This window comes from Ylistrum balloti, unplaced genomic scaffold (genome assembly GCF_031769215.1).
Source record: "Ylistrum balloti isolate Yb309-2 unplaced genomic scaffold, AGI_CSIRO_Ybal_v1 Utg369994, whole genome shotgun sequence".
Taxonomy (NCBI): domain Eukaryota; kingdom Metazoa; phylum Mollusca; class Bivalvia; order Pectinida; family Pectinidae; genus Ylistrum; species Ylistrum balloti.
Window position 1 is genome coordinate 102155 of NW_026782075.1, and position 15873 is coordinate 118027.

A 15873-nucleotide genomic window follows, 5' to 3' on the forward strand; every position below is an offset into this window, starting at 1 on the left:
ATCTGTATTGTATCTGTATTGTATCTGTGTTGTATCTGTATTGTATCTGTATTGTATCTGTATTGTATCTGTATTGTATCTGTATTGTATCTGTATATCTGTATTGTATCTGTATTGTATCTGTATATCTGTATTGTATTTGTATTGTATCTGTATTGTATCTGTATTGTATCTGTATATCTGTATTGTATCTGTGTTGTATCTGTGTTGTATCTGTATTGTATCTGTATATCTGTATTGTATCTGTATTGTATCTGTATATCTGTATTGTATCTGTATTGTATCTGTATTGTATCTGTGTTGTATCTGTATTGTATCTGTATTGTATCTGTATTGTATCTGTGTTGTATCTGTATTGTATCTGTATATCTGTATTGTATCTGTGTTGTATCTGTGTTGTATCTGTATTGTATCTGTATTGTATATGTGTTGTATCTGTATTGTATCTGTATTGTATCTGTATTTTATCTGTATTGTATCTGTATTTTATCGGTGTTGTAATGGTATTGTATCAATAACATATTAAATTTTGAATTGTAGTTATAATGGTTTTGTTATATTATACAGCCTATGTATGTGTGTTGTTGTTGTATTGAAGTCTTAAACAATAACAAATACTCACCGGCTACCTTTGTGTCTGAAAAGGCATTTACGTACAAATCATATCTGAAAGGAAACAAAAAAGACAAATTACACCTAATGAAGGAGTGTGCGATCTAGATCTAATGAAGGAGTGTGCGATCTAGATCTAATGAAGGAGTGGGCGATCTAGTTCTAATGAAGGAGTGTGCGATCTAGATCTAATGAAAGAGTGTGCGATCTAGATCTAATGAAAGAGTGTGCGATCTAATAGATCTAATGAAGGAGTGTGCGATCTAGATCTAATGAAGGAGTGTGCGATCTAGATCTAATGAAGGAGTTTTCGATCTAGATCTAATGAAGGAGTGTGCGATCTAGATCTGATGAAGGAGTGTGCGATCTAGATCTAATGAAGGAGTGTGCGATCTAGATCTAATGAAGGAGTGTGCGATCTAGATCTAATGAAGGAGTGTGCGCGATCTAGATCTAATGAAGGAGTGTGCGATCTAGATCTAATGAAGGAGTGTGCGATCTAGATCTGATGAAGGAGTGTGCGATCTAGATCTAATGAAGGAGTGTGCGATCTAGATCTAATGAAGGAGTGTGCGATCTATATCTAATGAAGGAGTGTGCGATCTATATCTAATGAAGGAGTGTGCGATCTAGATCTAATGAAGGAGTGTGCTAATGAAGGAGTGTGCGATCTAGATCTAATGAAGGAGTGTGCGATCTAGATCTAATGAAGGAGTGTGCGATCTAGATCTAATGAAGGAGTGTGCGATCTAGATCTAATGAAGGAGTGTGCGATCTAGATCTAATGAAGGAGTGTGCGATCTAGATCTAATGAAGGAGTGGGCGATCTAGATCTAATGAAGGAGTGTGCGATCTAGATCTAATGAAGGAGTGTGCGATCTAGATCTAAGATCTAATGATCTAATGAAGGAGTGTGCGATCTAGATCTAATGAAGGAGTGTGCGATCTAGATCTAATGAAGGAGTGTGCGATCTAGATCTAATGAAGGAGTGTGCGATCTAGATCTAATGAAGGAGTGGGCGATCTAGATCTAATGAAGGAGTGGGCGATCTAGATCTTATGAAGGAGTGGGCGATCTAGATCTAATGTAGGAGTGTGCGATCTAGATCTGATGAAGGAGTGTGCGATCTAGATCTAATGAAGGAGTGTGCGATCTAGATCTAATAGATCTAATGAAGGAGTGTGCGATCTAGATCTACTGTAGGAGTGTGCGATCTAGATCTAATGAAGGAAAGGGCGATCTAGATCTGGTAAAGGAGTGTGCGATCTAGATCTAATGAAGGAGTGTGCGATCTAGATCTTATGAAGGAGTGTGCGATCTAGATCTAATGAAGGAGTGTGCGATCTAATGAATGCGATAATGAAGGAGTGTGCGATCTAGATCTAATGAAGGAGTGTGCGATCTAGATCTAATGAAGGAGTGTGCGATCTAGATCTAATGAAGGAGTGTGCGATATAGATCTAATGAAGGAGTGGGCGATCTAGATCTAATGTAGGAGTGTGCGATCTAGATCTAATGAAGGAGTGTGCGATCTAGATCTAATGAAGGAGTGGGCGATCTAGATCTAATGAAGGAGTGTGCGATCTATATCTAATGAAGGAGTGGGCGATCTAGATCTAATGAAGGAGTGTGCGATCTAGATCTAATGAAGGAGTGGGCGATCGATCTAGATCTAATGAAGGAGTGAGCGATCTAGATCTAATGAAACGACATGGCGTTCTAGATATCTATATCTAATGAAGGAGTGTGCGATCTAGATCTAATGAAGGAGTGTGCGATCTAGATCTGATGAAGGAGTGTGCGATCTAGATCTAATGAAGGAGTGGGCGATCTAGATCTAATGAAGGAGTGTGCGATCTAGATCTAATGAAGGAGTGGGCGATCTAGATCTAATGAAGGAGTGGGCGATCTAGATCTAATGAAGGAGTGTGCGATCTAGATCTAATGAAGGAGTGTGCGATCTAGATCTAATGAAGGAGTGTGCGATCTAGATCTAATGAAGGAGTGTGCGATCTAGATCTAATGAAGGAGTGGGCGATCTAGTTCTAATGAAGGAGTGTGCGATCTAGATCTAATGAAGGAGTGTGCGATCTAGATCTAATGAAGGAGTGTGCGATCTAGATCTAATGAAGGAGTGGGCGATCTAGATCTAATGAAGGAGTGGGCGATCTAGATCTAATGAAAGAGTGTGCGATCTAGATCTAATGTAGGAGTGTGCGATCTAGATCTAATGTAGGAGTGTGCGATCTAGATCTAATGAAGGAGTGTGCGATCTAGATCTAATGAAAGAGTGTGCGATCTAGATCTAATGAAGGAGTGTGCGATCTAGATCTAATGAAGGAGTGGGCGATCTAGATCTAATGAAAGAGTGTGCGATCTAGATCTAATGAAGGAGTGTGCGATCTAGATCTAATGAAGGAGTGTGCGATCTAGATCTAATGAAGGAGTGTGCGATCTAGATCTACTGTAGGAGTGTGCGATCTAGATCTAATGAAGGAAAGGGCGATCTAGATCTGGTAAAGGAGTGTGCGATCTAGATCTAATGAAGGAGTTTTCGATCTAGATCTAATGTAGGAGTGTGCGATCTAGATCTAATGAAGGAGTGTGCGATCTAGATCTGATGAAGGAGTGTGCGATCTAGATCTAATGAAGGAGTGTGCGATCTAGATCTAATGAAGGAGTGGGCGATCTAGTGCGATCTAGATCTAATGAAGGAGTGTGCGATCTATATCTAATGAAGGAGTGTGCGATCTAGATCTAATGAAGGAGTGGGCGATCTGAAAGAGAGATCTAATGAAGGAGTGGCGATCTAGATCTAATGAAGGAGTGTGCGATCTAGATCTAATGAAGGAGTGTGCGATCTAGATCTACTGTAGGAGTGTGCGATCTAGATCTAATGAAGGAAAGGGCGATCTAGATCTAATGAAGGAGTGAGCGATCTAGATCTAATGAAGGAGTGTGCGATCTAGATCTGATGAAGGAGTGGACGATCTAGATCTAATGAAGGAGTGGGCGATCTAGATATGATGAAAGAGAGTGCTATCTAGAATGAAGGAGTGGGCGATCTATATCTAATGAAGGAGTGGGCGATCTAGATCTAATGTAGGAGTGTGCGATCTAGATCTAATGAAGGAGTGTGCGATCTAATGAAGGAGATCTAGATCTAATGAAGGAGTGGTCGATCTAGATCTAATGAAGGAGTGTGCGATCTAGATCTAATGAAGGAGTGGGCGATCTAGATCTAATGAAGGAGTGTGCGATCTAGATCTAATGAAGGAGTGTGCGATCTAGATCTAATGAAGGAGTGTGCGATCTAGATCTAATGAAGGAGTGTGCGATCTAGATCTAATGAAGGAGTGTGCGATCTAGATCTAATGAAGGAGTGGGCGATCTAGATATGATGAAAGAGAGTGCTATCTAGAATGAAGGAGTGTGCGATCTAGATATAATGAAGGAGTGTGCGATCTAGATCTAATGAAGGAGTGGGCGATCTAGATCTAATGAAGGAGTGTGCGATCTAGATCTAATGAAGGAGTGGGCGATCTAATGAAGGAGTGGGCGATCTAGATCTTATGAAGGAGTGGGCGATCTAGATCTAATGAAGGAGTGTGCGATCTAGATCTAATGAAAGAGTGTGCGGTCTATATCTAATGAAGGAGTGTGCGATCTAGATCTAATGAAGGAGTGTGCGATCTAGATCTGATGAAGGAGTGTGCGATCTAGATCTAATGAAGGAGTGTGCGATCTAGATCTGATGAAGGAGTGTGCGATCTAGATCTAATGAAGGAGTGTGCGATCTAGATCTAATGAAGGAGTGTGCTAGATCTATGAAGGATCTAATGAAGGAGTGTGCGATCTAGATCTAATGAAGGAGTGTGCGATCTAGATCTAATGAAGGAGTGCGATCTATATCTAATGAAGGAGTGTGCGATCTAGATCTAATGAAGGAGTGTGCGATCTAGATCTAATGAAGGAGTGTGCGATCTAGATCTGATGAAGGAGTGTGCGATCTAGATCTAATGAAGGAGTGTGCGATAGATCTAATGAAGGAGTGTGCGATCTAGATAATGAAGGAGATCTATCTAATGAAGGAGTGGCGATCTAGATATGATGAAAGAGAGTCTAGAATGAAGGAGTGTGCTATATAATCAAGGAGTGTGCGGTCTATATCTAATGAAGGAGTGGGCGATCTAGATCTAATGAAGGAGTGTGCGATCTAGATCTACTGTAGGAGTGTGCGATCTAGATCTAATGAAGGAAAGGGCGATCTAGATCTAATGAAGGAGTGAGCGATCTAGATCTAATGAAGGAGTGTGCGATCTATATAATGAAGGAGTGTGCGATCTAGATCTAATGAAGGAGTGTGCGATCTAGATCTAATGAAGGAGTGTGCGATCTAGATCTAATGAAGGAGTGTGCGATCTAGATCTAATGAAGGAGTGTGCGATCTAATGAAGGAGTGTGCGATCTAGATCTAATGAAGGAGTGGCGCGATATAATAGATATATCTAATGAAGAAGGAGTGTGCGATCTAGATCTAATGAAGGAGTGTGTCTAGATCTAATGAAGGAGTGTGCGATCTAGATCTAATGAAGGAGTGTGCGATCTAGATCTAATGAAGGAGTGGGCGATCTAGATCTAATGAAGGAGTGTGCGATCTAGATCTAATGAAGGAGTGTGCGATCTAGATCTAATGAAGGAGTGTGCGATCTAGATCTGATGAAGGAGTGGGCGATCTAGATCTAATGAAGGAGTGAGCGATCTAGATCTAATGAAGGAGTGTGCGATCTAGATCTGATGAAGGAGTGTGCGATATAGATCTAATGAAGGAGTGTGCGATCTAGATCTAATGTAGGAGTGTGCGATCTATATCTAATGAAGGAGTGTGCGATCTAGATCTAATGAAGGAGTGTGCGATATAGATCTAATGAAGGAGTGGGCGATCTATATCTAATGAAGGATTGTGTGATCTAGATCTGATGAAGGAGTGGGCGATCTAGATATAATCAAGGAGTGTGCGGTCTATATCTAATGAAGGAGTGGGCGATCTAGATCTTATGAAGGAGTGGGCGATCTAGATCTAATGAAGGAGTGAGCGATCTAGATCTAATGAAGGAGTGTGTGATCTAGATCTGATGAAGGAGTGGGCGATCTAGATATAATCAAGGAGTGTGCGGTCTATATCTAATGAAGGAGTGGGCGATCTAGATCTTATGAAGGAGTGGGCGATCTAGATATAATGAAGGAGTGTGCGATCTAGATCTGATAGATTGATGAGCAATGTAGATCTCCTGTAGGAGTAGGCGATATGGAATTTTAGACGGAATGGGCGATGATGGGCGACCTAGGTCACCAACAGCAGACAGTGTATTGCACACAACAAACATGGATTCCAGAACTAAATGGCAAGGTTTCGACTTGTCCTATCTGTAGACATCTTACACCTTATGGTACTCGTCTTAAAAAAAGCTGCGATACACTTGGTGGATAAAGGCTACGATACAGCGTTTTCAGAGGATGATAAACTGGTTATAACGTGGCTATACAGTTGGTACAACTGCTCTTATTTTGAAAAAAAATACTTTTTTGGAAAAAAAAAATCAACGTCACTTACTGTGTGAAAAGCATCACGTGATCATGAGGAGGAAGATCCTGTTGGAAATCTTTCTTCCATTCAAAGAGTTCTGACAGAGCAATAGAGGCATTCAGAATATCACGTGGACGTTTGGAAATTTTCTGAAGTGTCCATCGGGAATCTTCTTCTTTCTAAACACATAGTTGTTCAAAACTGAGTAAACACCAATTCCAAAGCAGTTTCACGAGAAAATTAATAGAACTGTTCGAAATCATTATCGGTTTCATTGATTGATATTTCTCACACTTAATGATGAACATACGTCAATTATAGGACAATTTTTTCTATAATATCAAAACGCATTCCCTTTTTCTAGTAAACAACTTTTAGTTATAAAGTCTGTTTGATTTGGCTTCAAAAGTAAACTTTAAACTAATATGAAAGGCATGACGCTGTAAAATGTTGTTCTAGCATTACACTGCTATGTGCGAAGTTTTTTTTATCAAGTGAATGTGATTTTAGAAAGCAAGATCTACATATACATATCCTTTTGTTGAATGAGAAGTACAATAAATTTGATAAAGGAAAGATACAATCGATATTGAATATAATAAAATTACAATCGGGTTATCATCGCGTAAAAACATGTTTACAAATAATTTCAAGCCTTGTCTAAAGGTACTTATTAACACCAGTAAGATGTCACAATATAGACCGCTGTCTATCATGATCTACACACCGGTAAGATATCGATATATAGACCGCTGTCTATCATGATCTACACACCGGTAAAATATCGCTATATTGACCGCTGTCTATCATGATCTACACACCGGTAAGATATCGCTATATAGACCGCTGTCTATCATGATCTACACACCGGTAAGATATCGCTATATAGACCGCTGTCTATCATGATCTACACACCGGTAAGATATCGCTATATAGACCGCTGTCTACCATGATCTACACACCGGTAAGATATCGCTATATAGACCGCTGTCTATCATGATCTACACACCGGTAAGATATCGCTATATAGACCGCTGTCTATCATGATCTACACACCGGTCATATTTCACTATATAGACCGCTGTCTATCATGATCTACACACCGGTAAGATATCGCTATATAGACCGCTGTCTATCATGATCTACACACCGGTAAGATATCGCTATATAGACCGCTGTCTATCATGATCTACACACCGGTAAGATATCGCTATATAGACCGCTGTCTATCATGATCTACACACCGGTAAGATATCACTATATAGACAGCTGTCTATCATGATCTACACACCGGTAAGATATCGCTATATAGACAGCTGTCTATCATGATCTACACACCGGTAAGATATCGCTATATAGACCGCTGTCTATCATGATCTACACACCGGTAAGATATCACTATATAGACCGCTGTCTATCATGATCTACACACCGGTAAGATATCACTATATAGACCGCTGTCTATCATGATCTACACACCGGTAAGATATCGCTATATAGACCGCTGTCTATCATGATCTACACACCGGTAAGATATCGCTATATAGACCGCTGTCTATCATGATCTACACACCGGTAAGATATCGCTATATAGACCGCTGTTTATCATGATCTACACACCGGTCATATTTCACTATATAGACCGCTGTCTATCATGATCTACACACCGGTAAGATATCGCTATATAGACCGCTGTCTATCATGATCTACACACCGGTAAGATATCGATATATAGACCGCTGTCTATCATGATCTACACACCGGTAATATTTCACTATATAGACCGCTGTCTATCATGATCTACACACCGGTAAGATATCGCTATATAGACCGCTGTCTATCATGATCTACACACCGGTAAGATATCGCTATATAGACCGCTGTCTATCATGATCTACACACCGGTAAGATATCACTATATAGACCGCTGTCTATCATGATCTACACACCGGTAAGATATCGCTATATAGACCGCTGTCTATCATGATCTACACACCGGTAAGATATCGCTATATAGACCGCTGTTTATCATGATCTACACACCGGTAAGATATCGCTATATAGACCGCTGTCTACCATGATCTACACACCGGTAAGATATCGCTATATAGACCGCTGTCTATCATGATCTACACACCGGTAAGATATCGCTATATAGACCGCTGTTTATCATGATCTACAAACCGGTAAGATATCGCTATATAGACCGCTGTTTATCATGATCTACACACCGGTAATATTTCACTATATAGACCGCTGTCTATCATGATCTACACACCGGTAAGATATCGCTATATAGACCGCTGTCTATCATGATCTACACACCGGTAAGATATCGATATATAGACCGCTGTCTATCATGATCTACACACCGGTAATATTTCACTATATAGACCGCTGTCTATCATGATCTACACACCGGTAAGATATCGCTATATAGACCGCTGTCTATCATGATCTACACACCGGTAAGATATCGCTATATAGACCGCTGTTTATCATGATCTACACACCGGTAATATTTCACTATATAGACCGCTGTCTATCATGATCTACACACCGGTAAGATATCGCTATATAGACAGCTGTCTATCATGATCTACACACCGGTAAGATATCGCTATATAGACCGCTATCATGATCTACACACCGGTAAGATATCACTATATAGACCGCTATATATCATACAGATACCCCGGATCTAATTCTATAAATAAATATTTTGTATATTAGATAGAAATGTGATTTAAGAAGTTATGTATTACTTACATCAATGATTACGTATCCAGTTATAGCAACCTTTACCTCAAACGTCTCGAAATTATTGAAACGTAGATCGACCTGGAAAAAACACAAGGGGAAAATTACTTACATAAACACTCTCTGTGACAATGTCTCACTTACATTGTCACCATAGTATTAATACCGCCCTGTAACCCGGTGAGTAGGGGAGAGGGGGTCACTTGTTAATACTTGTAAATACCATAGTAATGATCCACTCTGTAACTCGGATATAAGTTACATTAGGGGCGATAAGGCATGTTTCACGTGTAAATACTTGTAATTACGGACCATACCATCAACTAGTCCACTGGACTGGTACTATTAACACAGCCAGGTGTCACGAGTCCCCGAAAGACCATGAACTTCGATCATATAAATATATTATCATGTTGGCAGTGACAATATAGGGTCCCCAATTGACGGTATCGTCTAGTGAGATATAGCATGTCTGTTTTTGCTCATTATTAATTTTGTAATGTTGTTTCCTAATCAAGTCTCAGTCACCCATAGCCTGATTTTGATTATCAGAGACGTTAGGTATCGATTAGGCGATAAGTATCGATTAGGTGATAGGTATCGATTAGGTGATAAGTATCGATTAGGCGATAGGTATCGATTAGGTGATAGGTATATATAAGGCGATAAGTATCGATTACGGGATAAATACATACATTCTGCATTAAAACACCGTCACTTTCTTAATAGTGAATATTTGTCTTAATGAACGTTATAATTTAACTCGTACATTGGAAATGGGAAAAATCAGCTTAACTGAAAATTATTGTCCAGAAGACTGAATGATAAATAATAAATAAAGAATAATAACTGACAACATTTGAATTCAAGCGACACAATATTAATTACCCCGTTCACTATATTAGCCATATGTTCCCGTATGTTGGCTTTAGCTTGTTCGTCTCTTTCGAAATGGGAACTTCCAGTTGACGCATCGAAAAATCTGTAGAACAGGAAAAGAACTTCATGTGTTGATAGTTATACTCACTCAGACGATTTATTTAGTGTAAAATACTGATGAAGGTGGTTTTCACGTGAAATATGTTCATTGTACATAAATACATGTCTATTATGTTGATAATTAAGAGATATTGTCAGTTAAAACAAGGAAAAGAATTTGCTTTCATTATGTTTGAACTTAATTAACTATATATGTACACCAGAGGACGTATAAGGTGACTGGACATTTTCACGGTTTATAGTGATTTTGGTGTAAAAACGCCGCTAAGATTTCAACTCTTTCAAAGGAAAAACAATATTTGGACAGAAACATCAGCGATGCTCCAGGGTTTGCAATCACTTTCGCTCTCTATACCCCTGGAACACTTCATGGCAAAATTGAAGGTTCAATGTGCGGCACCTTGTGAACAAGACAAAAAGACTAGTTTGATCCTTTGATGTACATCAAACGAATCTCAAATTCACACATCGGTATATAGTAATGGCTGTGAAGATTGGTGTCACTCTTTTGTAATCTTCAAAAGGGCGTATCGGCCTGTGATTGGTCAGTTTTTTTATCCTGGTACCAATCAAATAACTTCGTGTGTGCCTTCAATTTTGCCATGACGTTTTTCCAGAGGTACAGAGAGCGAATGTGATCGTGATCCCTGGAGTATCGAGGATGGAACATTCCGTAAAAAACATTTTATTATAGTAGACAGTTATCTCCCTTTTCACTTTAAGTTCTAATCATAATAATGAAATGATTTACATGATAACTTCAGAGTTTCGTTTTCAGGTCAATTACAAATAAATCACATTTATGTTCATAAATATTTATGAATATTTGATTACATAAGTTATAATGTAAATTATATGTGACACTTAAATGAAATATTTCTTATACCTTTACTATTTATTCTCTGTAATTTTCTATGGTGAATAAAGTCTGGAATTCCAGATGTTTGTTCCAGAACAATGGTTACCGCTCAATATATCCACGGTAACTGCTTACGAAACAGCTCATTACTGTTCGGTACTTTCCGGTCGTTAGTCGGCAATTTCCGCCATAAAACTATGGTAGTGCCCCCTGCCAAACTCGTCTACCAAATTGATGTTGCCTTATCAACGGTAGAAGGTAAAACAAAAACATATGTAAACTGGATTTTCGGTCAACATGTGTTATGCGAAACCTAGGACCAAACTCTTGCCTTCGGCCCTCTGGTTTAACATAAAACATGTTGACCTCAAACTCACTTAACCAACGTATATATTTATTATTATTGTTAGTATTATTACATTAACCAAGGGTAAATGTAGACTTACCGCCTGTATATATTATAGTCGATCACTAACAGCAGGCCGAGATGGTAGAGGGCACGTCTGTGAGGTGACGGACGGTTACCTTGGATGACTCGCCCTCTCGTTCGCATCGCCATGGGATCTGTTACATTACTTGTCAGATCTATCACAGATTCTGAGTGTCTCATAGCTCCACCCTTATTGCCTTTTCTTTTCTTTTGTATTTTGTTCGGATCACCGCCTTAATTGAAAAAATAATGAAGATTTAGTTTTCATTTCGATAATCATAAAACATATAGTTAAAAAAGAATTCAGAGCTTATAGATGATGAAGATCTTGGGAGTATGAGTGTTTCTTGTCTTCCGGGAACAAGTAATAATGTGTCTAGACTGGAGCCGAGAGTCGCTATAGCTGTAATGAGCAAGCAGCGTTCTGATTGGTCAAATATGAGATATCTTAGGTCTGAAATTTTATCAATAAAAGTAGTAGTTCCCAAATTCCTCGCTAGATGGCGTCATGGCTCAAATCACGTTCACGTAGTAGAGGTAACAGAAAGTTTAAACCAATTATTTTGTCATTAAATTGTCTTGGAAACTGTTGTAATATTTAAACAATGATAACCACGCCCTAATCGTGATTATGTTGACGTATTTATGTTGGGATCTTTATTTACGCTGCTAATTTTGCGCATAAAATGGGCTTTTTATGCTTGATGTGGTCGTTTGTACAAATAAACAGTTTTCTTTAAAGTTCGCCGTTCATTTATCGTAAAATATTACAGCTCTATACTGTGGTATTGTCGTGATACATGTACACGAGCATATCACTTGTAAAGGTTGCAAAATCTAGCTTCAACATTTTGCAAAACTCGTGTATGTCTAATTCAGGAAGATAATGGTATCATGGAATTGTTCCTTGTTATTTACCTGTACATGGCTAGTTATGGTTATTTACCTGTACATGGCTAGTTATGGTTAGTTACATGTACATGGCTAGTTATGGTTAGTTACCTGTACATGGCTAGTTATGGTTAGTTACCTGTACATGGCTAGTTATGGTTAGTTACCTGTACATGGCTAGTTATGGTTAGTTACCTGTACATGGCTAGTTATGGTTAGTTACATGTACATGGCTAGTTATGGTTAGTTACCTGTACATGGCTAGTTATGGTTAGTTACCTGTACATGGCTAGTTATGGTTAGTTACATGTACATGGCTAGTTATGGTTAGTTACATGTACATGGCTAGTTATGGTTAGTTACCTGTACATGGCTAGTTATGGTTAGTTACCTGTACATGGCTAGTTATGGTTAGTTACATGTACATGGCTAGTTATGGTTAGTTACATGTACATGGCTAGTTATGGTTAGTTACATGTACATGGCTAGTTATGGTTAGTTACCTGTACATGGCTAGTTATGGTTAGTTACCTGTACATGGCTAGTTATGGTTAGTTACATGTACATGGCTAGTTATGGTTAGTTACCTGTACATGGCTAGTTATGGTTAGTTACCTGTACATGGCTAGTTATGGTTAGTTACCTGTTTCCTAGGACACTGCCGAATACACCTGTACATTGTTAGTTACCTGTATCCTAGGACACTGCCGAATACACCTGTACATTGTTAGTTACCTGTATCTTAGGACACTGCCGAATACACCTGTACATTGTTAGTTACCTGTACATTGCTTGTTATGGTTAGTTTCCAGTAACCAAGGACACTGCCAGATACACCTGTACATTGTTAGTTACCTGTTTCCTGCCAAATACACATGCACATTGTCAGTTACCTGAATTTAGTTAGTTACAATGTACAGGTGTTAGTTGACTGTAAATTGTAACTTGCCAATAAATTGTTAATTTCCTATTGAACAGTGTTAGTTGCCGGTGCAGTTTTATTAAGTTACCTGTACATTTCAGTTACCTGTAAATTTTAGTTAAATGTTCATTGTTAGTTACCTGTTCATTGTTTGTTACCTATACATTGTTAGTTACCTGTACATTGTTTGTTACCTGTACATTGTTTGTTACCTGTACATTGTTTGTTACCTGTACATTGTTAGTTAGCTGTACATTGTTTGTTACCTGTACATTGTTTGTTACCAGTACATTGTTTGTTACCCGTACATTGTTTGTTACCTGTACATTGTTTGTTACCAGTACATTGTTTGTTACCCGTACATTGTTTGTTACCTGTACATTGTGAGTTACCTGTACATTGTTTGTTACCTGTACATTGTTAGTTACCAGTACATTGTTTGTTACCTGTACATTGTTAGTTACCTGTACATTGTTTGTTACCTGTACATTGTTAGTTAGCTGTACATTGTTTGTTACCCGTACATTGTTTGTTACCCGTACATTGTTTGTTACCTGTACATTGTGAGTTACCTGTACATTGTTTGTTACCTGTACATTGCTTGTTACCTGTACATTGCTAGTTAGCTGTACATTGTTTGTTACCTGTACATTGTTAGTTACCCGTACATTGTTTGTTACCTGTACATTGTTAGTTACCTGTAAATTGTTTGTTACCTGTACATTGTTAGTTACCAGTACATTGTTAGTTACCTGTAAATTGTTTGTTACCTGTACATTGTTAGTTAGCTGAGCATTGTTTGTTACCTGTACATTGTTTGTTACCTGTACATTGTTAGTTACCAGTACATTGTTAGTTACCTGTAAATTGTTTGTTACCTGTACATTGTTAGTTACCTGTAAATTGTTTGTTACCTGTACATTGTTAGTTAGCTGAGCATTGTTTGTTACCTGTACATTGTTTGTTACCTGTAGGTTGTTAGTTAGCTGTACATTGTTTGTTACCTGTACATTGTTTGTTACCTGTACATTGTTAGTTACCAGTACATTGTTAGTTACTCTTACATTGTTTGTTACCTGTACATTGTTAGTTACCAGTACATTGTTTGTTACCTGTACATTGTTAGTTACCTGTAAATTGTTTGTTACCTGTACATTGTTTGTTACCTGTAGGTTGTTAGTTAGCTGTATATTGTTTGTTACCTGTACATTGTTTGTTACCTGTACATTGTTTGTTACCTGTACATTGTTAGTTACCTGTACATTGTTAGTTAGCTGTACATTGTTTGTTACCTGTACATTGCTTGTTACCTGTACATTGTTAGTTACCTGTACAGTGTTAGTTACCTGTACATTGTTTGTTACCTGTACATTGCTTGTTACCTGTACATTGTTAGTTACCAGTACATTGTTTGTTAGCTGTACATTGTTTGTTATCTGTACATTGTTTGTTACCTGTGCATTGTGAGTTACCTGTACAGTGTTAGTTACCTGTACATTGTTTGTTACCCGTACATTGTTTGTTACCGTACATTTTTGTTACCCGTACATTGTTTGTTACCTGTACATTGTTAGTTACCTGTACATTGTTTGTTACCTGTACATTGTTAGTTACCTGTGTCCATATAATCCGACATGGATGCCATGTGTCTTTTCGTTCTGAATACTTGGTACAGACGACCTTTATGACGTACACCACGTGATCTGACACTTCGTCTGACTCTTTCATCTCCCGGTATCATTTGTATCGCATACTCTACACCCTCTACATTAAAGCTGCCAGTCTGTAAATGATAAATGTAAAAAAAAAAGTTAAACAGATGACGTCACTTTTACATACTAGTGTCTTATCAAAGATCACGCTGATGATGTGTATTCTTTTCTTAAAAGTTTCAAGGAAATTAATTTCCATTCTTAAAAACATGGGCTCCTTATATTGGTTACCCAAACCACGTGTCTTTGTGTTGTACGTCGTGATACGATTTGGTTGTGATGGTGATGTTTGTTTTTATCCTGGTTATGTAAACTGTTTATTAGGTGATATTTTTGTAGTCACGTATACACTGTTACGAATCGGGTCACAGTTCTGCAGAAACTTTCAGTTAGGGTGTAGTTTAGTGAGGGTCTATTTTCGATCAGTTTGAATTTCCACTAACAATACCATTGCACCAGACCTCAGGTCTGAGGTTCTATCGTTCCTTACTCTGTCAGACAACAGGGCGGTACTCATTTTATGATGTTTATAATGATTGTTTCCAGCCATCACATACCATAAACGGATATATTTCCATCGTAACTGGACGTAACTATTTGTGTGTGTTACATCTTAATGTAACCAGACATATCTGTATTGTGTTATATGTGTAACCAGACATATCTTTATTGTGTTATTGTGTTATCTTTATGTGTATATCAGACATATCTTTATTGTGTTATATGTGTAACCAGACATATCTTTATTGTGTTATATGTGTAACCAGACAACTTTATTGTGTTATATCAGACATATCTTTATTGTGTTATATGTGTAACCAGACATATCTTTATTGTGTTATATGTGTAACCAGACATATCTTTATTGTGTTATATGTGTAACCAGACATATCTGTATTGTGTTATATGTGTAACCAGACATATCTGTATTGTGTTATATGTGTAACCAGACATATCTGTATTGTGTTATATGTGTAACCAGACATATCTTTATTGTGTTATATGTGTAACCAGACATATCTTTATTGTGTTATATGTGTAACCAGACATATCTTTATTGTGTTATATGTGTAACCAGACATATCTTTATTGTGTTATAT

The 15873-nt window shown here is 38.1% G+C and overlaps 1 protein-coding gene across 1 annotated transcript in view; it reads right to left on the bottom strand.

Moving 5' to 3' along the window:
- Positions 1-15873, bottom strand: part of LOC132548006 (uncharacterized) — a 55710-nt gene that overhangs the window by 17641 nt on the left and 22196 nt on the right. The window contains exons 4-9 of the mRNA XM_060211820.1: positions 14676-14844; positions 11265-11481; positions 9849-9942; positions 8970-9041; positions 6228-6379; positions 623-666 (exon numbers count right to left, since the gene is read on the bottom strand). Of these exons, the coding sequence (XP_060067803.1) occupies positions 623-666; positions 6228-6379; positions 8970-9041; positions 9849-9942; positions 11265-11481; positions 14676-14844 (748 nt within the window). The remainder of the gene's footprint in view (positions 1-622; positions 667-6227; positions 6380-8969; positions 9042-9848; positions 9943-11264; positions 11482-14675; positions 14845-15873) is intronic.